The following is a 27,389-nucleotide window of genomic DNA, read 5'->3' on the forward strand; positions in this document are numbered from 1 at the left end:
AAATGTTTAAGAACTGTTTTCATCATTTACAACAAAAGGCAGAAGAAATGTATTTGGCTGAATTTCTTTGGTACAGTATATGTTTTCTAGAGGTCTTGGTTGTTCAGCACGTGGCACAGAAGAGTATCCCTGCAATCATCCTGTCACGCCAGCAGAGGCCACGTCTGATCCTGTCGACTGGCGAGTTCCACAAGCACTTAAATATACAGTAGATCCCAGAGAGGCTAGCCATGCTGTCTGAGCTAAATCCACAACCGAGAGCACTGTAACATGAAAGCCAGCGGCACTGCTGCACTTTTAATTGGGCCCAATTTCATCATGAGCACATCAAGAGCTCTTGTAATCTTTTCTTCTGCCCAGCTTTTCTCTCCCGGCCCTCAACAGTGTTGATATTGTTAATTACGTGGAGAGGAATGGAGGCCGGTTGAGAACAGCCATCTTAATAAGGCAGCTGGGAGGGGGGTTAATCCTTGAGGGAACCCACCACCCCCCTCCGCCCCCAGCCAGCCTGGAGATCCATGAATAGGACATTGTGCGGATGGGAAACAAAGCCACCCCTCTGTGTACCCCACTGTGCTCCCGCACATTCACAGGCGCTTGCATGAGGACGGGGGTCTGTTTTTTTCTTTTTTCCTTAATCTCCAAGACACTGCCGCCACTGTAGCCCCACACCCCCTGGCTCCCGCGCCTCTGTGTGTTTTGACTGCTTTCCCAGAACCCGTCCGGAGCTCTCTGGGTGTCCAGTTCAGCCTGCCTGCCCAGCGCTGGGGACAGCCAGCAGTGTGTCAGAGGGGCTCCCACACACAAACACCGCACCCCTCTCACCTTCGCACTCCGTGTGCCAGGCTGCCACACAGGCACAAGTTCCCTTTTACAGCAGCATCAGAACGGGCATTTACAGGCCAGAGCTGAGCTGCAGGGCAACGCGCTCTGTTTTAAATCACATTTTTAAAAAGGTGAGTTTGTACTCCGTTTGGCGTACTGCATCAGATCATTGTCATGCAGTAAAGGGCATGGCCATTATAAAACACCACCGTGCTTTGGTTTGCAGGTCCCAGGATGCTTTCAGGCCAGTTCTCACAAGACCGATAAGGTCTCCAGGACTGGGAAGAGTCTTTACAAGGAGTACTTCAGGGCCTATAAAGCACAGGCAGTCCATGTGTTAGAGCTCAAGATGAAACAAGCCTTGACCACCCAGCTCCGTGGTCAGGACATAGACCTCTGCTGTAGTTATTTTTTTCTTCAGATGGAATTAACCATTATGCTTCTTGTTCTCAGTTTGGAATCAACAATTTTGGTCAGCTTGGCTCACTGTTGTATCCCCAAAACAGCTGGGGGGATGAGGGTCTTCCTTCTTCCCTGTGACAAGTACACTGTGTTTCACACCAGTGCCTACAGGGAGGTAACATCCGCTCCTGCAGTGCTGGCCTGTCCCGGGGTCTATAACCTTGTGAATTCCAGCTCACATCATGATGCTGTGCTCAGCCCTTGATGTGCTGCTGTGTGGAAACCCCTGTCCCACTCACTGATTGGTGAATGACTGCCTGAGAGAATGACCAGACGTGTCAGCATTGGTTTGTAAGAAATCTTCCTGGAGATTTACCACTGTCTTCAGGAAAGCTGACATTGCTAACCGTCCTGTTTAATTTCCCAGAAGGACGTGGACTGAAAAATCTATTGATTTATACAATGTTTCAAAGTGGTGAGAACACCTTGTCCATAGAGGTTAGGGCAGAGAAAAATATTCTGTGAAGAAATGTCACCCTCCTGTTTTATAAAATACTACAGATAAATCAAAAGAAAGTGATGACAGCTTAATATGGCCTCCACTTACTAGGAATAGTGTTGTTTAAGGGATAAATCAATTTATGATATTTGCCTATTACATAGGTTTCTGAACACAGCAATGTCTGCTTCTTCAAATGTCTTAAGAATAACAAATATAGAGAAATCAGGCTCTAAGTATATTGTAACACATACAGCCAACATTACAGGTTGTGTGAGCCGGCTTGCCAGCGTCACCGCCCTTCCCTGTGAACAGCAGGGACCTCAGCCACTGGGCTGAGGAGAGATCTCCCTGTAGCTCAGCTGGCTGGGTCCCTGGGGAGTGACACTGGAGGCCTGGGTTCAAGCCCCAGCAGTGGGGGGTCGACCTGAGGTAGTAGCGGTGAGGGCACATACCCATGTGAACCCAAAAGTGCTACAATATTTTATCTATGAAATATTAAATTATTCTGATGAATATCAATGGGATGGATTTCTCCACCATAGCAGTAGCTGCTGACGGCAGCTTTAATGCTGGAAATGAGCTAGCACACTTATCTCAACATTATAGCAGAAAATCTGAAATTGAGTCCCTTTCCTGAATTCTGGGGGGCTTCTTGTTTTGAAGATGTCCGAGAAGCTGGGGAGAAAGTAGAGGTTGAAGTCTGCAGTCCAGCTCTCTCTGGTGTGGTGCTGTACTCTGTTATTAATGACTCTGATAGCCTTCAATAGCCTTAACAGGACAGGACAACATAGGTCCTTCTCTCAGGAGTATAACGTTACCACAAGGAATTGAAGGAAGACACAGATACTCCATCGAAACCTGGACTTCCAAAAGTCTAAAAAAAAAACATAATTTTCAATTAAAAAAGAAACTCATCATTCAGTTCTGGGCCTGAAGTTTATTGCCCACAGTACAAGTATGAGAACAGCAGGAGTAAAGAGCACTGACTGTATGGACTGAAAAGAAAACTTGGGAATTATTTCATTTTTCTAGAATACTGGGAGCACTGCTCCAACAAAAACAAGATGGCACATTCTGCTACGCTTTTCTAGCAACTCAATCCGATTTTCCTATTCTGATTCTATAATACCATCCTATTTACCGAAAACAGTTATGCCGTTTCACAATTAAAGGGGTAAGCGCATGTGTGTACAATTACTTCATTAGCGCAATTGAGGTAGTGTGACTAATTGCTAATCTTCTGCAGTCCGTTTCCAAATTCAACTCGACCTGCAGCGCCAAAATCTGTTACTTTCGACTCTCAAGAGTCTGCTATAAAAGTAGACGACATACCTAGTTTATACTAACTTGTGTGCCATAATATGTAGCCAGTTATTTAACCTGGATTAAAAAGAACCTGTAACACAGTTCATTAACAGCATAATTTTATTGATTTACTCTCAATAACACATAAATAACTCTTTTTGTCTGTACAGAAAATATTTTGTAGACGAAGATACGTACAAATGTACACATTCACAAATTACGTTAAACCAATCACAACTTCATTAGGAAAATCCTTCATTAAAAAAATAAAACATAAAAATACCTTTATCTTAAATGCATTTATGGGTCTAAATGCTTGGTATGCTATATGGAACGACATATGGCCAAATACGACTGTACAAAAAGTACAATGTTTTTTTTTAATTTGAAAACACTATTATTTAAGGTATAAATATACCATGAACTTAATTACAATTATTTTTGTTGAGAACTGTCACGCCCCCTAAGGAAAATAGCTTTCTAGATATTGTAACTGCAACCGTTTCTGCAAACTGGCCTTCTTTTGCACTGATATGTCGATTTAAATAGGAAGGTAAAATGCAAGCTTTTAACCATTGCGATTATTGCTGTACCTCTGAGAGCACCAGCGCCGTTTACCCGACTCGTCCAGTGGGCTTATTTACAGCACTGTCTTCCAGCCTGCAAAGCCACACTGCCCGTGTCATAATGTCACGTCTGCGGCGCGGAGGTTTAAATTCTTCGTGGGGTTGAAAGTGGTGATGAGTTTGAAGGTTTTTGAAAGGACACGTTCGGAAAAAGATGGGGGAGGGCACAGGGAAAGCTCGCGTCCTCAGCGCTGTGCCCTCGGCTAAATATTCCAGAATCCCAACTTTCAACAACAATAGCGCCTAAAATTTCCCACCCTCATTCCTCCCGGGCCGCCAGCCTTCCAGTTAACCCCCTTCCTGAAGCTAAACGAAAGGGGGCGGAGGAGAGGGGCTGTCAATGATGCGTGTTTTTCAATAAAAAGGCCTGAGCGGACGCGGGGGGAGGAGGTCTTTTGGAAAGCACTTCAGTTAATTTAACTACTTGATCCCAAACCCTCTTGTCTGTTCTCTTGCGGTTCACCACAAATATTTGAAGTGTGATCACCACAATACCCTGCACTGGAGTGTCGAGAGAAGGAGAGCAAACAGAAATGTCAACTCTCCAATGTTTGTCTAAAGTCTTAATAAAGCTCCGACAGTAAAGGCCACTACAGGAAAAATAAACAGGCCGTCGTTCCATTTGGCTGTCAGAGCAACACGTCCGTTAATTGGTATCCTCCTCTCCAGCTCGGAGCCCTCCTAACGTTTTCGTTCACTTCTTTTAGAAGTTGTATCGTAACATAATGATTGAACATAGGGCTATACCCTCTTTATCCTGCAAATCAGAGGCCAAAGCAACCCTCAGCGTGTGCAAGGTTAACGATCCCGGGTACAGAGATAGCTCATCAAGACATTGCTGCCAACCTTCAGCTGCTTAAAAGCAGTTTATTCCAAAAACTCCAGGAGCATGACGGCTCTATCCGACCCAGTGCTGGCAATCCTAAATGCCGTGAATCCTGCTTAATCCCCAAGTCTGGACACACTCCCTGTTTTCCAATAATTCCTTAACAGTGTCGGAAAAATAAAGCGGTCACGTCACTCCCCTCTCCCTCTGTTCGGAATTTCTGTAATCCCAGCGTGCATGACTGTGTCCCCACACCAGGCGCGTACAGCAGCCCGCTCTCTGTGCGCAGAGAACAGGTTACATTTGGAAAGACCCGTTCTGCGTGTTCTTAACACATTCCAGCCGAGCGCAACGCCAGCAGCAGTGACAGCTGCAGTGGAAGCAGGGGGGATGATCGGGAGCACCTGGAGAAAGAGCCTGCAGACTCCGAATCCGTTTCCTCCCTGTCCACCTTCAGCTCATAGTCCTCGTCCTCGTACAAATCGTCCGTGTCGCCGTAGGACGTGGAGACCCCGTGGTCGCCGACGGAGCACAACTTCCCCATGTTTTCCTTCACCACCTCGCAGAAGGGTCTCTCCACGCCGTCGCAGACGCAGCGGTTCAGAAGAACTCCGCTGGGTATATACAGCATTTGCTGGATAGTGCTCTTGCACTTCACGGTGCACTTCCGGCCGTTGAACAGCTGCCCGCAGTTGGAGAGGTAGGCTGTCAGGGTGGACTGACAGCCCGGCTCGTCCTCGCAGCGCTGGCGGGCTTCGGTGCACCCAATCCCGGCGGCATCGCCGGGGTACCTCCGCGGCAGACAGGGCTCGATGGCTCTCTTCGCCCTCCGGCACTGTGCGTCCTGACCGCACTCACAGGTTTCCAGGTCCGGTCCATTACGTGTCTGATTGAGCCTGATCAGGGCATTGATGCAGTGACTCGGACACTGTCGCCTATTCCCTTTAATGTTAGCTTCACAGGCGGCCAGGTACTGGTTATACGCCAGTTCACAGTCCTTCTCCTGCTGGCATCTGAGGAGAGCTTGCCAGCAGACGAACTGGGCATCTAGCGCTACAAGTATCCAGCCGAAAAGCGCCAAGGCGCTGCACCAGGTTTTCATGCTGAGAGCACAAGCCCTGCAGTACTGTAACTCCGATTTACCGCTCAGTCCTCCAGCGCCGATTTAAACCTCATTTCAGAAATCCTCAACACATGCCCATCCATTAGCACTGCGACTGGCTGCATTGCGCGCTCTCTTTTTAAACAAATCGAGCAAAAAGCGCGTTACGGCGAACCCAGAGAGAATTCCTTCACCCACCCCCTGGAAGATCAGAACCACGGCAGGGCCAGCAGCGAGTGAAGGGGACAGAGACCCAGTCAGCGAATTACTCTCATAAAAATATTCTGGAGGGATTCGGCAGCTCCGCAGTTATAAGAACCTCCCCAAAAGAGAGCGATAAAAACAAAACGCCTCTTTATCTCTGCATTTTAAAGAAAAAGCAGTCCCAACTTCACCTCCTTTTTGGCTTTGTCCACGTAATCGGCTCCTGTCATCAGCAGAAAACATCAATTTGTCTCGGTTTTATGGGATGCAAATCGTGCAGTTTCTCACCAAAGCACGTCCTGCTAGCGCCCCTGCTCTTCTCGTGCTGCTGCCCTTTCTCTTCACGGTACCTGCGGCTTTGTCCCACTCACTGTTATGCTTCACGCTTCGTTTAGCCTCCCCCCATAAACTCCCCTCCTCCCCAAAACACAGAAAAGGAAAACTTTTTTCTTTACAGTCGCTCTAGGATTGGCTGCCGACCGCGAGTCAGCCCTGGGATTCATTCCCATAGCAACTCCATTTCTGGCAATCTGGACGTCACATACAGGATCAAATGTTTATAAATTTTATGAAACCCACAACCTGTGTGGTCTCCCTCAACTTTCTCCCCTCCTTCATTCAGTAAAAGAAAATGCTGCTTAAGTTGAGGCTAGCGAAGCACACTGCCACCGCAGCCGGCAAAACGCATACCACTGCTAGAGTACACATCTGCAACTCGCTTCTCCAAATTACAGCGCAGGGAAACAAATCTGCTTATGTTTAGTGATAAACCGAAGAATAAACTCAAGAGGCACAACTGCATGCAGTGAGGTTATTGCAAAATAAATGAAAAAGACATGCTTGGCGTTTTTTTCTGTCCTGTGCAGATTCTCCCTCCTCCCTCTGTGTTCTGGTGGGGTTTTAAGCTCTGATTGATAGGACTGAATGGAAGAGAATAGTATTTTCTGGCCTGTTTCACCCTCTTTGTGCTAGATTGGCCATGCACTGGCCTAGTGTCTTTTTAGCTCGAAGATTGTTCACGCCTAGCAGCCTGTCAATAGAGAGGGGTTTCAACATCAATATATTTTACAGCACTCTCTTTTCAACCCGCACTCGAAAACTGCCAATAGAGGCAGGCCTCCCTGCCATTGAAATGGAAACTAACTTGAATTTTTTTAAAGCAATGGAAAAGCCACAGCGACACCCCGGACCCTTTGGCTATTTTACAAAACAAAGTTTCAAACTTCCCTCTGGGAAGCTGTGCCCGCGCTTGTAAAGCGCCAGATGGCCGCGCGAGAGTCCGCGATTCGGATGTTCCGGGACTGGAGCCGCGAGCCGAGAAGCAGGCCGAAGTCTCGGTTTTAACCTCCGGATCAGCCCCGTCGAAACCAGCAGCTACTGTACCATTCAGATTCATTCTAACCAGTAATAAGGGTTCAGAAATGTTCTGCTTTTTAAGTCACATTTATATAAAATTCCCTTACATATTCTAACAGATAATGTGAAATCAAACTATTTTAACTGCAACAGCACCACTAAAAGGATCATTTTGAGAATTTATGTTACCAGCCTTTTTAATAAACCTCCCACTATATCAGTGTAATCTTGCCTAATCCACAGGGAATCTGAAATACCATGATAACCTGATTTCACTATCAGACGGTCACGTGGCTCCATAATTCCCAACATCCTGTGAGGCAACATGACTTTAAACTGAAAGAAATTAATACGTACTTAAATTGCTATTAGATATTAATTAAAGAGCATGCATTTCTGTACCTACTACGACTACTATGATGTAAGATTACGATTGGGTTTTTCTTCTCAACATAATGTTACTTCTAATTTTTGATCATGTTTTAATTTTGTTTTCTGCCATTATAATATCATTTTAGACTACTTAATGTCAACTAAATAAGTAAGATGTTATTAATGGAAGATGTACAAATAAAATAACAGAATAATGAGAAAGTGCAAAACAAAAAATAACAAGTGTTTTGGACTCTGTACTACACACATTTGCTTGATCATATGAGGCAGCATAAAAATACAATTTTGTGTAATAAAACAACAGTTTTTGAAAAGTTTGTATTTTCATTATTTATTATGACTTTTTGTTTTCCAGTTTGTACAACCACAAACGTGGACACTTTCACTAAGTGTGCTCCTGAAATATGTGGGTTTAATCTAGGAACCCTATTGGAGTGGAAGATTATACAGTCTGTCCTCCAGCACACAGGTCAGACAGAGACGTCTGCACATGGTAAAGAGAACAGTGGACTCTGTTCTAAATATCACACATCTAAATAACAGTTTTATAAAGCAGGGAAAAATGTAAAATCAATAAATCACATGAAGTTGTGATTCTATTGTTTGGTCAACTGGGAATTATACGTCAAGCCAACAGCAGTTAGTTTTCCAAACAATACATCTGGAAAAAATGGATGATATTTGTCTCCCCCTGGTGAGCATACAGGATCGCTATTGTTAGACTCCAGCTGTGGACAGATGCCAGCAGCCTCGTGGAGATGGTCCTGGTGCTCCCAGTGCAGATCTGGACAGAGCCAGAGGAAGATGAGCTCAGGCTGCTCACTGCTATAACACTGGAACAGGGCAGCTCCACAGGGGCAACAGTCCATCAAGAGATTTTCTACATCAAAATCTCAAACAGTTTTGTATTCTAGGTTTCAAAAGCAAATGGTCAAAACGAATGAAGGTGAGTAATGCACACAAACTGCATGTATTAAAAATCATTTTATTTTTATACACTCCATCCTAATTTCTTCAACGTCCAAGTAACTCTAAAATGAAACATTTACAGTTTACAGTTTAAAGAACAATACAAAGTCATGTACAGACATCACAGCTGAATGAATTACAAGTGACTGTTAGTGTTATAATTCTAGGGAGAGCTGTACATCAATTCCAATAGCAGCATTTCTGGAGATGAACACCTACATCTGGGGATTTCTCTTAGCTTTCTTCCTGCATGTAAATTAATAATTGTGTGACAAACATGGAAAAAAAAAAAGTCTGTAAATGAAAAAATGATGGACTGACCTCTGGAGGGCAGACCGGAGAAAGAACAGATTGGTTACAAAAAAGGCCCCGTTGGGTCACAGACAAGCTTTCATTCCAAATTTCATGAAGATACAGCACTTATTCAAAACTATTTTCTTATTTCATTGCCCTAAAACACAAAATCAGTTACTATACAATGAATCTTTAATGTATGCAGACATTCTTTCATGAGTCTAACTGACATCTAAAACTCAAGTTTGACATGTCTTGGAACAGCGTTCAGAGCCATTATCCTCTCGGAATATGAGACTCTGCATCTTTCTGCACTTGGGCGTGTCCTCCGCTGGATGAAGTGAACTGCTGCAGTACTTGTGTGGATCCAGGAATCCATCTGTGTAAGGAAGACCACAGAAATCTGGACAGTCCTCACCTGGCCCCTGCGACCCCTCTCCAGGATGCTAACGGGTTCGACTGAATTTGGGTAGCACTCCGGTGTGTCCCCGTGGCTCCCCCCAGTGGGCTTGACCGAGTGATGCGCTGGCACCAGTGGATCCACTGGGGAACGTCTGGGGAGGCAGACAGATTTCACAGGAGAGACCCAGCCTTCTCGGGAGTCGATACTGCGGCTATACTGGACAAACCGGATATCACAGCAACCAGCTCAGCCCAGTATATCCAACATGCTCACATGGGATCAAACTAGCTTCTGTTACAGACTACAGAAAGAGGGGTAACAGTGAATAATTACTACAGTTATTCTTATAATTCTGGGAAATTTCCACAGTTAGAATTTAGATACCGAAAATATACATTTTCCTCTGTGTACATAAAAGTCTTTGACATGAACACAATTTAATTTAATCAAAAGTCATGGATAGCATGGATAAACATGCTTTACTATGTAAGAACCTTGTTTGTCTATGTTTTATATGTTTTAAGGTTTTTATACTCTAAGAATCCACAGGAGTCTTGGGAGAATACTGCCTTGTCTTTCAAGTAAGGGGCAGACTAAGTAAGCAGTCTAATGTTAACAAATACCAATATTCAAGAAAGTGATTGAAAAAGCTCTCCCTCTAAGAACAATACTCTCAACGACAGCACATTACACTTCATGTCAGTTAAACAATACTCAACTACCATCACAATACAGCATTATTGGTGAGGGGTAGCTTTTATAGGTAACAGGTACAGCATGAGAGTACTGAGGGGCCAGTGAAGAATCAGTTATTGATCAGCCCCATGGGTGCACCACGCTGTGGATGGTGGGTAAGAGTGAGCACAAGAAATACAAGCTAAAGACGCATACAGAGTAAAAGATTACAGTACAGCTAGGCATAGGGGTGGACAGCAGCATGTACACTGTACAGTAAATTTCTGTTTTGTGGTGTGTTTTTCCATGTTAATAAACTTCTTCTGAAACCATTAAAAGAAAGTTTTCTATTGCTTTTCTTGTTTTATCTGTAAATGTCCCTTCTTTTTTACTGGTCCTGTCAGGCTGGTATTTTCCAAACTATCAAATTGCTTCTCATGGCAAACCGGCTTCAGGGGGCTGAAGGAAGGGAAACAAGGGGAAGGCTATTGGTGTCGCGTCTGCCTCCGCTCAGAACAGCAGTTGTGCAGCACTAAAATTAATCCCCAATCACATATCCTAGCAGCCAGTTCTTAACTGTTTTGTGGAGGTAATTTGGTTTTAAACAGTAAATTAACATTTAGAAATGAGGACTTAAATTAATTACATACAATTTTAAAATTACAACAAAGAAGAAACAATGTACTTGATAAGGTCAATTTAGAAAAAGGTAGTTTTCACTTCATTCAACTTTAACTGGACTGGTAGGATTCCTAAAATAAATTCAACAGGAAATCTGCCTGGTGATAGGGTGTTATGAAGCCATTGACAAAAATTACTGCTGCATTTGAGGTTGAAAATGTTGCATATCAATCAAAGCCTGGGTTTAATCTGTCTTAAAGATGATAGTAGGCAGTGTAACTTAAGACAGAGTTACAGAGTCTAGAGGAGCTCAGGTATTGAATTTGTATCACTTTTCTCTTTGCATAATAATGAAGAACTTAAATGACTGTCCTGTATGCAAACAGATCTCCATTTGACAAGTGCATCCATTCTAGTGAGACATTGATGGCCTTCTGTTCTTGAGTGCTTGAGTGCTTGAAAAAAAGGACATGCTATGTCACTGAGAGCCAAAACAGTTCTGGAAAACTAATGCCACCCTACTCTTGGGGGCACTCAGCCTATTGCGTGTCATCATTTGTGGGACCACGGTCAGAGTCTGCTGGTGGCACAATCCTGGTTCGCACCTGGAACATATTTATCATAAACCTCAATGTGTACTTGAACAAGTGCCTTTGTCAGCTGAACCAGTTGAGAGCCTGCACAGTGTTTTTACCAGATTTTTTAAAAAATTTTTATTAAACATTAGGAAATAATAGTTAGGAAGCAATTAAATTCCTTTGAAATGGCCTGCCTTGCTCTGTGTCTGTCTGTGCAGGTGCGACTGTGTGCTTTCTCTTCTGTGTCTGACACTTGACATGCTCATCTTCCTAAACGTTTTCCTCTTGCACCTTGTTTGTTCCTGTATTGTCACCCTTGTCTATCATCCTGTTGGCTTTTCCTGTGAACCTGTCTGCGTGAGTCTGGGTCTGTCTGCATTCTTGCCTGTTAGATCAGTGGTGTGTGTGCTTGTCTGTGACATGCGTTTGTTTAAACTGTCAGTCTGTGCATTACTTTCTTTTCTTGATATGAAGTGTGTTTGAGTGTATTTGACTTTAGTCGTTTGTCTGTGTATGTTGATTTTCCCGCAAGCTGCATGTCATTGTGATCTGAAGTGTGTGAGCAAGCATTTGATCTGAGTGGCTGGTCACATGACACTACACTTCTCTGCTGTCTGTTTGAGGTCCTCCAGTGTAGCCTGGGCCTTGTCTTTCAGCTGGTCCAGATCCATGTTCTGGATGTTGGCCAGATGACCGATGACCGAGTCCTTCTCCTCCTCTTCCTCGTTGTCCTGCTCGATCATCTTGGCCAGCTCCTTCGGCAGCTCCACCTCCTCCCCAGCCAACTGGATCTGAGTTTCATCCAGTTCACTCTGAGGACAGGAGAGATGTGGCACATAGCGAGGCTGGATATACCGGATCTCTCTCAGACAGAGCACTAGAAAGGGCAAGCTGGGCCCCAGCAGGAATAGATCCACAGTCCTCACCAATGTGCTAACTGAGCAGAAAGGACAATCCTGTAACACACATGCCCTCTGCTAAGAGGTACTGTTAGAACACCTGAGAATAAGAAAGGCTCCAAACAAGAAAGGGCCATTTCACCCATCTAGGCCATTTGTAGTTAGTACCTAATTCATCTTGCTGCTTTTTCTTCTTGACCGAGGGTATGCGTATATGGACTGTGTGTACTTTTAATTTCAGCTTTGGCCAAGAGAAGAAATGAGAGTGAGAAGAGGCTGAGGGCATGGACCCTTAATAAGTATCTAGACGACCTATTCTACCAATGTCTTCATCCCAAAACTGTGCCTCATTATTTCCTGGCCCAGAGTACCTCATAGTTCCTTAGTGCTGTGTTCAAGGCAGGCACTACTCATTATCTGCTAATGGTGTGGGAGTTCCTTCCTTCCTTCATTTTATAAGAAGCGCTGTGTGAGCCAGAATTGAATTGTAGGGCCTATAAAACAACCGCCCCCAGTCCCTTCTGTTTGAGATTCTCAGACAGAAGGGCTCTCTCTGTGTATAGAACCTTTACACCTGTGCAGTATTATACATAATTTCCAGGCCGTCTCAGGCACCGTAAGTCTTACCTTTGGAAGCCTGTACTTTTCCCTAAAATGGGTCCTCACAGTGGCACGCTCTGCCTTCTTCTGTGCAAAATTAGCATCCCGCTCCATTCTGGAAGAAAGAACAGGACAAACTCCAGTACGCAGTATCCATGAGTGTGCTTCCAGGTGCTGCAATGCTGTGCTCAGAAGTGAATGTGAACAGTAGTGCATTGCAGTCTCAGGGGAGATACATCATCTCACACGAAAGAAATTCCTACAATATTCTTGTACAAACTCCTGCAAGATATGTGTTGAAACTGCAGAGTCAGTTTGGATATCCTCATGAATCACCAGTCAGAACTAACACTGCTGTTGACAGCAGCATCCTGAAACATGTACAGTATTATTGGCTTATATTTACTAGCTTATAACTTGAAAGTCATAGTAGTTATGAATTTGTTAGCATTCAAAATTTGCATCAGTATAGTTGTAAAATAATAATAACAACACAAGGAAGACCATCAATCTAGCAATCACTGAATAGTTTTAATTTTAAAGGTATCCCCTGTTGAATATTTCTTTGACTTCTATTTCTTTTTCCTGCTGACTTTTTTGGCAAATCATGTCAAACATGAGAACAGTGACAGCATAAGAAATATTATATATTGAACTATCCATTATTAGAAATGGGGGTTTAGGAAAATTTAAGTGACCTTATCAAGGGGAGAGGTCATGAAATGGGTAACAGAAATGCTACATACTGTATTTCTGCTTTTGCCTGAAATATATTTTAGCACATAGATTTGTGATTTTAAATCCCCCAGTTAAAGAGAAAACCAGTGGGATTACTGACAGATCTTAAAATGTTTTTCCAGCTTGTTTATTAATCGGGCAGTCACTCTGTGTCTGACATGTACAGTAGTCTTCGCAAAACAAAAATGCAAAACTCTTGCATAGAGGTTCCCCAAGTGGACCCAACAAAGAAGAGGGGGAGGGATGTGTGGAAAAATGTCATGTCAATTTCACAGGTTTGTCGGAAGAATGTCCTGTGTACAGTAGCACTCAACATCTCACATTCAAGGGCAGATTTATTGTTTTGAAGGCTTACACTTCTGGTCATTCTCATTTCAATGTGTAAAAACGTCATGATGCAACGAGATCCTGCCCATCATTTCTGAAAAAAGGCAGGTCCCCATACAGTTGACCACAAGCTCCTTGGGGGCAAAGTCTTTCAGATACTCTCCACAACAGCTGGAAATACATCCACCTCTTCCAGTGGACTGATCACATCACTGGTGCAGACTGTCCAAACCAATCGAAGACTTTTTGGCTGCAGACATTTGTTTTCAGTGTGACTGAAATTTTTACTGCGACCTGGAATTTTAATGAGAATTAAATTTGATTAAATTAGAATTTTATTAAAATCTAATTATTTAATCAGAATGTAATACATATTTTATGTTGCATACTATGTTTCATGCACATGCGAGAATGTACAGTACGTTCTCAATAAGACACAGTGAGCTCCATATGAGTCACATGGAAGTAGAAAATTGATTTTAAAAACTAAATGGCAGCTGTGGGGCTTCTAATGCCGTCGTTGCATCTGAAAGTTCACTCAAACATAAAACTTTCTGCAATTCATCTAGGCCACCCGAAGGTAAACAGCACTATAAATACCATTACCCCTGAGTGATCTGCAGACAGTGAGCTGCTGTCACACAGACCTGAGCGCAAGAGCAGCAGCAGCTCCTCACACAGCAGCGTCTCTGCTCCCTGGGAGCAGTCTGAGCTGTGAGCCTGGCTGACAGCTGCCTTCTGCCACACTGTTTGTTAGCAAGAACTGAGAAAACCCTGTGCGTATCTGCGCTGGCAACAGCCTGAGGCTGACTAGCCTGAAGCATGAAAAACCTGAAAGCCAACAGGAGCTTTTTAGCATCTTTAAATAAGTGCGGGGCTCTTGTTTCAATCTGGACCCATCTCAATTTCAGACAACCCCCTCTCTGAATTTTTATAATAACAACAACAACAACCATAATAATAATAATGAATGTTGGGATGTATGGATGAATAAATGTATGGATGAATAATAACATTGTTATTCTAAATAATAACTGTGATAATTATATTATAAAAAGTAATTTGAGGATCCAGTGGTTCCAATTAAGAGGAGGTCACAAGAAAAGCACACAGACAGCTGAAGCCCGAATGGCAGGATGTCCAGATTCACAGTAGCAATGCAGTGCTACTGAACAAGACAATACATTTTCAAAGTGAGTAGTAAGAAATTTGTTCAGTCTTGTACATATTAGATTTTTTTTAAAAATGTTTAAACACTATTACTAATAAGCCTTTTATGCAACATTCAATGATAACCCCCCCCCCCCCTTTCAGACTCTGGAGATTCTGTTCCAGTGTGGATATCTGCGACCTCCTGGCCCTCGTTCCTGGACTCTGCAGTGCATTCAGCATTGGTCATTCAAGAACATCACTACTGGCACTCACAGGTAATGGGGACTCCCCTCCACCATCACCAGTGTGCAGCCCCACCTGGATGATGCGACAGCAGCCATAGTGCACCAGAATGCTCACCACACATCAGCTCTCAGTGGGGAGGAGAACAGAGTAATGTAGCCAATTCATAGAGGGGGATTATTAGGAGGCCATGATTGATAAAGGTCAATGGGAATTTTGGCCAGGACGCCGGGGTTACACCCCTACTTGAGAAACGCCCTGGGATTTTTAATCACAGAGAGTCAGGACCTTGATTTTACGTCTCATCCGAAGGACGAATTGGGATTGTTCTTAGCTTTCAGTTTGAGACAGTGCCGTGCTGTTCAGAGTTCCCTCAGAGTAAATATTGTCAAACTGATTGCCAAAATGAGTGGCACCTCTTTCTTCTCCCAAACTGCCAAGTTTGTAAATAGATCATTTCTGTATAAAAGGTATATAGTTTCATTTTGTAAACAGACAAGGTTCAAATTCTAGATTGAACTGGAATGCGCTCATAAACCTCAATTTCAGCGTTATGAAGAGGGCCAGAGGGAAGAGAGGGCATTGAGAGCAGCTGCATGTGCATTTCCAAATAATGGACACTTCTTACACAGACAGTTAGGGTGTCTGGAACAATCTATCAAGCTGCACACTTAACGATGGCCTCTGGGATCTTTCAGGAAAAAGCTGGATGAGATGTTGAGACCAATTTGTTACCCTTTCTTGCTCTTCAGTCTCTTTAATGGCCACAGACAACAACTGAACAGCACATCTGATAAAGAGCTACCATAAATCTAGATAAGAGTAAACATGCTATTTTTTTCCATTACAATGACACAACATACCCAGAAATCATTAAGATTTATTTTAATTTCCCTGTTCGTCTTCTGGTACTTACTACATTTTCTAGAGATGATAAGGAAAGAGGTGGCCAGCCCTGGTCGTGGAGAGGTTTTGCAGGACACCCTTAAATCATCTACGTACAGTACAACCACTGAGAATATTTGACAACTTAAGTAATTGAATTGCTTAATGAAGTAGTTTGAAAATTTGAAATGAGAATGCCAACACCTTGTAGTTCTCAAGGGCCACAGTTGGTCATTCCTGAGCAGATCACAATTCCCAGGTATGACAGCTCTTGAGAGAGTGATGTCGAATGGCTCAGCTAGAGGTCCTGCAGGACCAGGCTGGTCATTCCTAAACTCAGGCATGCCCACTGTGTCACAAGGTTCAGGGATCACAAAAAGAAGCATCAGAATGGTTTTCTTTTGTGTAATTAGGAACAGAATTAATCATTTTTGCTTCATGTTTTTGGTGGTCTTACTGTGAGTCAGACTATTCTGAATGTTCTTGGAAAGAGCCTAGACTGGTAATATGTGGTGATAAATCCCATAGAGGAAGAGACCGCCATCTGGAAGGTGGCATTGGGTAAGGAGCTCAGCTGCTGTTCAAGTTCAGGTCTCTGGGGCACTTTTTCACTTCAGCACTGCTACAAGGAGAATGAGAGGGTGGTGGTAATATCACTTTCCACAGAACGTCAGCTGCTCTTCCATCGTTCCCTAATCTCCACAGTATGAGGATGGTGGGAAGTGCACATCAGGCCGATGAACCACAGCCTGAGCCTGGCAGGGCAACCCTCACACCAGGCTGGAGCTGAAGGCATCCCTGCTGTGCAGCCCCACAGGACTTCCCTGCACCACCCTGCTGTGCGCACTCCCTACAGCTGGTGAGGGAAATTCATTTAAAATTGCAGTGAAGAGCAATGGTCTTAAAAATCTGTTGTATTTCTTCTTTGCTTTAAACAAAACTTTTTTATCTAATTACCCGAAAGTTAACATGACTGGGTTTGGGAACTGTGCCCCTCCTAGGATGGCCTAGCTGTCTTCTGAGAATTTATTTTAGCCCTCGTGACAAATCTGACCGTGATGCTTAAAAACAGGCTTGTATGGAAATTTCAGGCTGATTGGAATAGAAATGTACTGAATATCGATATGAAATAATTCAATAATATGTATGAATAACCTTGTATTCCATGATATGAGTCTTGAACACTGAAGATCTTTGTTAGAGACAGGTTGTACATTGTGAGATACATGTGCTTCTAACACAGTGTATTCCCTTGTTTTGGAATTCAAACAGTTGCATAACTGGAAAACTCTGTGATCTATCACCATTGTTTCTGCCACATTCAGTCCAAGATTTTGAAGATTCAATCAGGAAATGTAGTGCTCCTACACAGAACTTTGTAAAACAGCAGCTCATATTAAAACTCAGTTCAGGAAGGATGCCATAATCAACCAGTTTGTTTTCCAGTGAACTCTTAGTTACCTGCCAGACACCTGGTTCTGTACCAGGCCTTTTCCACCAGAAAATAATAAATATTTCTGTAAATCTGTATTTTGAGCAATTAAACGTACAGAAACACTGTGCCTAGGAACACATCCCTGTAATAAACGGCCAAAACTAGCTCAGAACTAATGCCTAATTAAAACAGACATATTTCCCCTCATTCCTAAACTCTTCCTTTAACACTGTGACAGCTGATATTCTTAACACCGTGATGGTGAATATTATTAACATGGTGACACTGGCCATTAACTTGACTGATTTAATTATTCCATTAACTGGATGTCTATAACAATTGTCTTCAGGCTTCAGAATGTTTTAAAGGTAACCGTATTTTGAATTACATGCGCTTTTTCCATCAGCTGTAAAAGACCTTTGTTTTTTTTAACAAAATGTATTGTATTCAACAAACTACAATAAATAAAATGATTAAAGAATCCAACCCAGAAAACCTTATAGACAAGGTGGAAAGTCTTTTGAAACTCCTGGGCCAGGGGGTCACATGATAAAGAGAGCTGTTCTAGTCGATGTTAAGATCACATGACATGTCTATATGCAGTACCCCTGGACATCGTGATTCTCACACTGGACGAGAGTGAGAGTGACAGAAGCAGACAGAGGCTGAAACAGTCTGTGGTCCGTTAGCCCCTGCGGCTGAAGGGGGCAGATCTCCCTTCTAGAGCCCAGCCAAAGAGTTGAGTCCAACGTTCAAAGAGTCCAGGAAGGCTGGCAGCGTCACACAGCCACAGCACACATTTGAAAATATCGATAGTGACCAGTCAGAGGCAAGTGGAGTGTTACTAATGTGGACTATGGCACTATGAAGCTTATCCTGAAACCTGGTCACACATTTGTAAGATGTCATTGCACTGCCTTTTATTTTAAACAGTCTAGAAAAAAAATCAATGTTTGTGTCAAATTAGATGCTTCTTTAGTTTTTCATACAATGTGTTTTAAGCAAGTACAGGTTTTACTATTAATATCACACTTCTTTGAGAATGTGTCTTTGAGAATAGATTCATGCAGCAACTTCCTCTAAAGGTACAAAGACCCCAGCTGTCACGTAGCCAATGCAGTGAGTGTCAGGATGGCCACCAGCTAATTGAGAGAACCTGAAGCATGAGGCATAGCTACTTCTGGATGAGTAATTAGCACTTGGAGGAAAATGAGCTGGTCTGATAGGCTCTGTGCAGAAGTGGTCACAGTTCTCAGCTAATTGATTTGTTTTTAAGACCAATGAGGGGGAAAAGGGCTTCTGATTGTGTTTAGACTGGGCTGTAAGGTCAGGGTGAATGAGAGCTGTATTCTCGCGAGTCCTCATGAATAATGGACTGTGTTGGCTTATAGGCCTGTGAGACTCAGCAAGTTGGGCATACTAAAAAAAACACCGCTAATGTCTGTACTGAGGTGTGTCAGATTGATAGGCAGGTAAGAGTCCCGATGGCACAGGCTGAATTCTTCTCCCTGTGTCATAATATCAGCAGACAGGCATGCAGTCTTGGAGCGTGTGATGAGGAAGGGGCTATTGCTGCGTCAGGGGTGCAGGTGTTGATTATAGAGCAGTGCCTCTGGCCAAACAGGATCAGCCAGTAGCATGAGTGATGGGTGGAAAAGAGGAGGGCAGTGGTGAAGATGGAAGAGATGTCCTGTAGTATTTATTAAAGTGAAGGTTAAAAACTAAGTGTTCAGCGTTAAGCTGAATTTAATGCTTTTCTGTTAAGTTAATGATTATTTTAGCGAATACTTCAAATGTGTGACATGGAGTTGAGCTTGCTAGTGCCTGCTGCTTTAAAGACAGATTGCAGAAGAATATAAGAAAGCACAGTGCTGGCTGTCAGTGGAGCTGAGTAAGGAAGAGGCAGTCTTCCCTGAGAGGAGTCCAGCATGTTAGATCTAGGATCCCAGAATGGGGCTGAAATTAAAGGACAGAACTTTAAAATATGATAAACAAGTGACTCTCGCATTTGGCCATCTGGCACTGATTGTGCTTGTGTCCTTAATGGCAAGATCTCAAATTCCTTTTAACTTGTCCTTTAACTTTTCCTATTCCTTTTAACTAAAGCAAAACGATTTCTGGTATAAATTGTAGATACTGAAGTCCTCTTTTTTTCCCCAAAATGTTACGTTTATCTTGCAGTGCAAATAACTCAAGACCAGCAGTGTTAAAATCACACTGTCACCTCTAATCCAGCCAGCAGAGGGCAGACATTTTTTCGTGTTATTTATTTTTCTACAAACCAGTACAGGGCATCACCGCCCATTGCACTTAAGCACATAAAAACATGAGAGAGTCAGATTCCACAATACTGACCCCGCAGCTCTCTAAACAGCCATAAGCAGGCTTTGTCTGATAAATGGTCAGATTTTGCCCCCAAGCTTTGCTTGTGAATATCCTAGTAACCGCTGGGACATCGTCCAAATACACAGCAGAGAATCAGTCTGGACAGAGAGTTACTGTTACTTCATAGTTTGTAAACAGAATCTACTTGTCTTATGTACGCTCATAGCCCATATTGGATCTACATTGAGTTCGGGTTTATTGTTTTTCTTATTAGTTTTAGTTTATCTTCTCTGATGGTTAATGCTTTAATTCTGTTCTTGTACATCAATTAGACTTCTGTCACAGCAGATGTATTTAAGCAAACGATAATCAAGAGCTAAGTTTGACAGCCTGTGTGGAATAAAAGGACAATTACTGAGGACAAACGACACATGTTCAGATATATACTGTTTTCAGAAAAGCAGCTTGTGCTTTTCTGTCATACATGCGAATTTCCAAATTTAGGGCTTTAGATGGATGCGAAACATGAGTTCTGGGTCCAAGATCAGCTCGTGCGATGCAGTAACTAATCTCTTAGATGATCCAAGTCACAACCAATCCATCTGTACGAAACCAGAGTACTGCTGTGTACTGAAGCCTTGACAGGGTGAGTTCGGGTGAAGGCATGAAGTCTCCCGAGAGACTGTCGAGAGCATTGCTGTGACTTTCCAGGTGTGCCGTTCCGCCGCTAGTTGTGACCATCGTGTTCCCAAGACAGGAGCTCAGAGATTCATTAAGTACACCCAATCTTTCGATATTCTCACTCGAAATTCCCATAGAATTGATATTCTAAATTGAAACGTTACGTTTGCTTTCCGTTCCGTTAATTCTGTTTGTTTCTTCCTCTTGTGATTATATTGCTTTTATATTTCACATATTTAGTTCAACGTGTCATCGTCACACAACACCAGTCACAGGAGGATAACATTACAGTCGTACCATTTAAAAGGCAAAACTGAATACAAGGTAACAAGTTTATTTTATCACAGAATTTTTATTGTGGATCTTCCGCTCTCTGCACGTTGCAGGTTTTGCAGCCTTTGTATCGGATCTGGACAGCCTGCGCGCCGCGGAACAGTAGATGTACAGTAGTTCTGTGCTTTGCGAAACCAAGACTTGTTTAAAGCATAATGTTCCCGCTTTAATTAATGTTCCTGTTTTTATACATCAGGAGGGGGGAGCTGCGGAGAGAAAGCCCAGCTTCTGACTTACTTAGCGAATGTACACAGTTAAGTAGTAAACATTGAAGGCAATCTAAACCAGTTTGCACAAATTCGATTAAGATGCCGCGTGTACAAAAAAATTAGAGCTGTTCTGTTTAAGAGGTAATTTTACTTCACGCCCAGTTGTGTAAATTACTTTGTTCATATAAAGTGTTGGATGTATTTTCAAGTCTGTGCGTGAGGTGTGTAAAAAGTGTTTATACATTGCGCAAACAAATGGAATACAAAGTAGCTAAAGATGTTTCGTAGCCAGTTTTCCTGGCAGGGCTTAATAAACATACGCTCAAACTGAAAGAAAAACACTTTCTTCCTGACTGCTTCTGTGTATGTAACTTAAAAGCTTCGATTTCAATGGAGCTACCGAATCACCAAGAGTGGGTGGACGGTCTTTGTCCCGACGAGACGAACAGTCGTGTTTCAGCAGTGTTCGCTTGAGGGACCGGGGTTAGTTCGTATGAACCCCTCAGTGGTTTTGAACTCAGCAGACGGCTGCTTTGTCCGATAATTGGGTATCAAAACGAATACAAGCGGACCAGGTTCCCTTTTTGGCTCATCGTAAATGTAGGGCATTCACGAATGTGTGCAATGTTCTACAATGAAAAAGCAATCCCACATCTCCACAACCAAAGCGGATTAAGGGATCAGGATTGTAATTAAAATGCTATGAACAAATCTCCGGACTCCAGCAAAAACAGACCGTGAGCCGCTGAGTGGTCTCCGCTCGACTCCTGTATTTCCCGCTGTCCACCGCGGAATGTAATACATTAGAATCGGGTGCGGTTATAAATAGTACTTTATGTAATTGAGTTTAAACAATTCGTTCATTTAATTTCCGGGTTTTTTTCCCAAACTGAAGTGGTAAACAGAAACAAACAACCACATCTGCTATTACTGTTGTTGTCATTGGTGTTGCTGTTGTTGTATCCTGAGCGATTAAATTATAAAGAGGAATCGAGAATTGTAAACGTTGAACTAGTTTTTTATATTTTCATCTAAAACGAGTTGCTTTTGTTGTGGAATTTCAAGTACTGGAGAGTCACTGTCAATTTTTTTTTAATTCAGCTATGGATAATTTGATACATCTGACTGAAGGGGAGATTGCCATACGGGATAATAAACATTTTTATATGTCTACTGTACATTCAGAGCAGCAAAATTAGTAGCAATGCAAGTACAGCATTCTGGTTTTCAACATTCCCCATCAATATTAAAAAGCGACGTGTTTGTCAGCAGTTAGAAAATGTTTTACAATCAAAGTCTCTATTGCGTGTTATTAGAATTCAACTTTAAAATGAACAGCTAAGAATTAAAAACGAGTGAGTGTATGATTTTATGTATGAACTGTTGACTTTTCTGTATTAGACAATATAAATAACCTTTACCTTTCCACAAAATTGGTTCAATGCATCATTACAGTATGCTACGTGTACTGATTGCACGGAGTACATTTCAATAATCTATTTTCTTACATTTGTCGTACATAGAAATGTTTTTTTTTGCATTCTTGGAATTTGTCTAAAATTAGGTCGCTTAAAAACAGCGCGAAAGCTAGAGGGAGACGACAGTCTGTGTGAAGCAGCTGTTAGCGCGCCTTACCGAATCGTAATGAAACACAGGGGACTGTAAATTGGAATCACTCGGAGTCAAATAATTGTCAGAGGGACAGGCATTCGTTTAAAAATACCACTTTAATGATCTAATTAAACAGAACTTCCTTACTGGTTTTATTTATCCCTTCAACTAACTTACAACGAAGGCGTCGCATGGACCCATAGTAACAGAAGGTGTTCTCCCACCAAAGCACCACATAAATACAAGCGTGTTTTCCGAACTTACTTTTCCTCCACCAGCTGCCTTTGGTATTCTTCAAACTCTTCCCTTGTCATTCCTTGGGCGGCCGCCTCAGACTTCTCGCCTTCCTGTTTCTCTTCGCCTCCTCCCAGGCCTCCCGTCAGATTCTTCAGCTGACCGCCGACCACGGATTTCACCATAAATGCCATCTCGCCGGCTTTCAAACGTCCCACTCAAACTACACGTCTACAAGTATCCGGTCCTCCCAGCTGCGGACGAGCGCCTTCCCGGGACACAGCAGTGGAGCGTAGGGTAGGGCTAGAGACACCAGCCGCGCCGACCTCACCGGGACTCCGAAATTAATTCGGAACTGTGCTCAGTCAGAGCACTAGAAATCCCAGGACAGCTCTTATTCCCGCGCAGCGCTATCAACAGCACCAGTGTTTCAGCACCACAGCTTGCAGACAGCTCCGCTCCCAATGAGCTCCGCCGGCAGCCCGTCAGAGTCGGTCGAATCGGATGGAGGGAGGGCGAGGTCTGCGCAGATCAAGTCAACAGGTTGTCCGCTTTCTCTGTCGTGCGCAGCCAGCACTTGAAGCAGCAATCCTGTATAATGCAGGATTAAGCATTTGCCGATATGACGCTGTGTGCAGAGCGCACATGGTATCCGTGATTTGCCTCCAGATATATCAACATTGATTCAGATCAGTGGCTCTTACATCCAAAACCGAGCTGCACTGTGACAATAATACGTGCCAACTGTCCCCTATTCAAAACCGTCTTGTGCGCGCTTTTCACTTATCCGAGGTTGAAACTGAAGAATTACATTATTTCAAAGCAGAATGAGTAATGAAATTGAAAAAAAGACAAAAAAAACATTATACCGGTGCTTTTAATGACCCTTGCTTTATGGCACGCCATTTCCGAGTTGTTAATTTAGGATCTAAAGGATCCTGAAAACATTCGCTTCCCCTGTCTACCTTTCTGCAGTCATAAATAAATATGAGCGTGGCAGAGCGATGCGCAGTTGTCTACTGCCCTGAAAGAGCTAACCTGGAAACTGGCCGCCGTGTAATCGCATTTGATGGGAGACTGCACAAACTTCAACACACATTTTCTGTACGACTATGATTTGGTTTTCATCTTTCAGCACACTGCTCCGTTACCATGCACTAAAACGATGTAGCATCTGCGATGCAAATGTGCTGTTCTCTAGTGAAGAGCTGTGTTTCTTTCTCTTCTGCGCGTAATAATTACCTGCCGTTTAGAAATAGCAGGATTCTATTACGTTATGCGACGGCATAACACTGTTCCAGACGAAAGCTGTCCTACACAGACAACAAGTGAAACAACAGCCACAATAACATCATAGTAGTTATTATTTTAGGCCCATAGCTCTAAAGATGAACTGTTTCACTAAGAATAAGGACACAGAAAGAATAAAGTGCCTGAAAGGATTATGGAGGGTTTTGGTGAAATTTTGGCTTAACCTGCTTAGCTGAGGGCTGGCCTCCTGGCCAGAGGATGAGGAGACTGGGACCCCCCCCCCCCCCGCAGAGTGAGGGGTGACCAAGGGGCAGCTGCAGAGGGGAAGATGGGTTAGAGGAGTGATGCAGGAGACATGTGTGAGGGAGAAAGGGGGGATCACTTACAGCATTTATAGTGTCTAGGAGAGAAACTCACATCGGGAGTGACAGCTAATTACTGACGGCTCAGTCTGATTGAGCTTGGTTGTTGTCATCCCTCCCAACCTTCATTACAAACTTTTGAAATATTAAGCGTAATGAATGCTGATACTATAAAAAGCGAATCCCCATATATTGGACTTGCAGCTGTGGACAAGTATCAAAACAGTATAAAAAGAGAATCAGGGACAGGAAGCATAATAAGTAAATTGGTAGCATTTTGGTATTACCTGAAAACCGGCAGTGTGTTGGAATAGCCTCACTGCCCTACAGTCCTGGGTATGATTCTCATCTGGGGCTCTGCTGGCTCCTCTAATTTCTTCCCGCAGTGCAGGGACATGCTGTCTAGGTGAAGTGGTGTGTGTGTGCAGCAGATATCTTGTCCAGGTGTATCCTGCTGTGTATCTGTGTCTGCAAGGACAAAGGATGGGTGGAATGTCCAGCTGCTGGAATTAAAGTTGAATTATAGAAAGGTTGACATCACTGAATTTCCTGACCCGATGAGAAGGCTTTCACTTTGTAAAAAGAAGGCATTACTTGCAGAAATAAGTACTGACAAAAACAAAAGTTAAAGCATTAGGTGCATCAAAATTTGTTTGTGAAATTGTTCTGGTTTGTCAATGAATTGTCTTCTATGTCATTGAATACTCACTCATAATAATGAGCAATAGTGTTTTGGTGACCAATCTGGTTCATGATTATGGATGTGCATATTTGTAGCTCTTTTTAAGTGTCTTTTGCCAGAAGAAATGTATCCTTTGTATTTTATTTAAGCTAGTGGAACTAATATGCTTCGAGTAAACTTAACTCAGGACAACTATACAGTCCAAATATTTGTTTTTTAAATCACCTAAAACAGCCCATTGCAATTAGTATAACAAAGCTGGTCTTTACATGGAACTGACTGCATCTAATAGTCAAGATTCAAATATATTTCCTGATCAGGACTTAGACAGCAGAATTTAGACTGAACTTTAGCCATTGACAATCCTATAAACAAATACACTTAGTAATAACACATGAACCACAACAACAATCAGTATGAATCTGAGCAACATCTAAGTACCTGCTGTTACAGTGATGTAGTTCAGTCATGAAGATAATTAAAGGTCATTGAACACAGTGAATGAGAATGTTTAGCTGATCAGATGGACTCTGGAATGGACTCTTGCAAGCCATCTCAATCAATGTGTTCTAAGCCTGATCTTGGGCAACCCCTCTACTTTCTAGTCTGTATTCCAGTTAAGCTCATTTTCACAAGGTAATTGATTTTAAATGTTCGTTTTAGGAATATTTTAAAATATGATTTCAGCTATTAAAAAGCTAAATGAAATGTGGAATCAGTATCAATCCTACACAGATTTCTGAGTTTCAGAAATGCACTTATTCAGGTGTGATAGTAGACAATATGTCCCATATGGAGCTCTGCACAAGTAAGAAAGGTCTTTGTGGGAGTATCTGATAAATTGTCATTCCTATTGTACCTGTGTCTGTGTATCATAAATTGATCATGCCTTAAGAGTCATTCACACAGAAATAAGTGAGTTGAGAAAAGACTGAATAATGTTCTTTATACTGAAGATTTTGGAACAGTGCCTTGAAGCAGAATACTTTTGAAAACAAAGACAGTGTTCAGAAACAGCAAAACAAAAATTGAAAAAGCAAGTAGATCAATCAAAGATATCAATTTGTGTCAGTTTTTAACCACTCGGCTGGGACAGAAATCAGGATACACAGTGTTCCCCCAGTAGGGCGGGGTAGTCAAAGACCTGAGAAAAGGTCTCAAATTTACAAATGAGTAGGAGCTTGTGGCTAATTTCAAGTCTGAAATGAAACTGAGGAAAGTTTGCATCTAAAAGGGATATTAACATTTTTCACTTGCTTTGTGCAACACACTTCAATTCAAAGCACAATTACAATGGAAAGTGTGAGTTTCATGTAAAGTGCTTTACGCAGTTGGCAGGACCTCTGCACCATGCTGGAGATGCTAACCTCTTACGAGATCTGCAGAGCTGAAGCACTCCAGAACCTAAAGTGAGACCTGCTGGCCTGTGCTAAAGAAATCTTTAGAGACTAGTTTTGAGGTCTTACAAAATCCTGGAGAGGATTTAAAATCTGACCCAAATTGCTTTAGCACACTAATCATGATCAGACAGCACATCTGTGTTGTGCAAAAATAGTGTCTCATAACTGCTGATTTTTTTGAGCCCTGTATTGGCCCTGAGGCAGTAATTTCTACAGTATAAAACACAACAACAAAAATTGAAAAATTTTAAAAATACTACATAGCAAAGTCTGCTAAATTAAATGCTTTGAGTGTAATCCAGTGTATATTTTTAATATAACAATAATAATAAGTTTGTATTCTGCATTAAAATGAATTAAGTAAGCATGTTTTGTGCTTTTAAATTTGGGTTTAAAATGTTAAGCAAATATTGATTTATTTAAGTATAACTGATCTATTATTGTATTTAACTGTAAAATTGGATGTTTAAGAAATTAGTTTTGGATATGAAAAAAACACCTAAAGCTTGTATTTAGTGTTGTATTGCAAGGAGGAAATAACACCTTTAAGACACGTATTTATTCATACATTGCCACATGAAAATTTCAAAGCATAGCTGCTTCTTTACAGTCTTGAAAAGCTAGATTAGCATTAGCACTTAAACAGCATGACAAAGTGACAGTCGGGTTGTCCCAGTTTTCATCCAGGCAACACTTCTCAATGCATTTGGACAAAATCCTGATGTTCCAGCAGCTGGAATGGTATTGTACAAAGCCAACTGAAACTTCAAAGCATTCGTTTGGATAGAAAACTATTTCACAAGTGAAAAAAGTTTTTAAAAGACTTTGTATAAAAAGCAGTTTTCTGTGAATATCAGCTGGTAGGGTTCTCTCTAATCACTGCTTGTGGTGCCTTTCCTTTAGATCTCTGATTTACACACAGAAATATATTTTTTATTTAC

The 27,389-nt window shown here is 42.4% G+C and overlaps 2 protein-coding genes across 2 annotated transcripts; both read right to left on the bottom strand.

The window, feature by feature from the left end:
• Positions 1-3,143: 3,143 nt before the first annotated feature.
• Positions 3,144-5,617, bottom strand: LOC148831519 (growth arrest-specific protein 1). Its single transcript, XM_088921649.1, has one exon. It carries the CDS (start codon positions 5,586-5,588, stop codon positions 4,815-4,817), a length of 774 nt encoding a protein of 257 aa, XP_088777775.1. The 5' UTR covers positions 5,589-5,617; the 3' UTR covers positions 3,144-4,814.
• Positions 5,618-8,506: 2,889 nt separating this feature from the next.
• On the bottom strand, positions 8,507-23,351 carry cplx3b (complexin 3b). Its single transcript, XM_088920935.1, has 3 exons — positions 22,784-23,351; positions 12,608-12,695; positions 8,507-11,893 (listed from the first exon to the last, which is right to left on the bottom strand). The coding sequence occupies exons 1-3, from the start codon at positions 22,945-22,947 to the stop codon at positions 11,669-11,671; spliced, it is 477 nt and encodes a 158-aa protein (XP_088777061.1). The 5' UTR covers positions 22,948-23,351; the 3' UTR covers positions 8,507-11,668.
• Positions 23,352-27,389: the final 4,038 nt, after the last annotated feature.

This window comes from Atractosteus spatula, chromosome 7 (genome assembly GCF_055471065.1).
Source record: "Atractosteus spatula isolate fAtrSpa1 chromosome 7, fAtrSpa1.hap1, whole genome shotgun sequence".
Classification (NCBI taxonomy): domain Eukaryota; kingdom Metazoa; phylum Chordata; class Actinopteri; order Semionotiformes; family Lepisosteidae; genus Atractosteus; species Atractosteus spatula.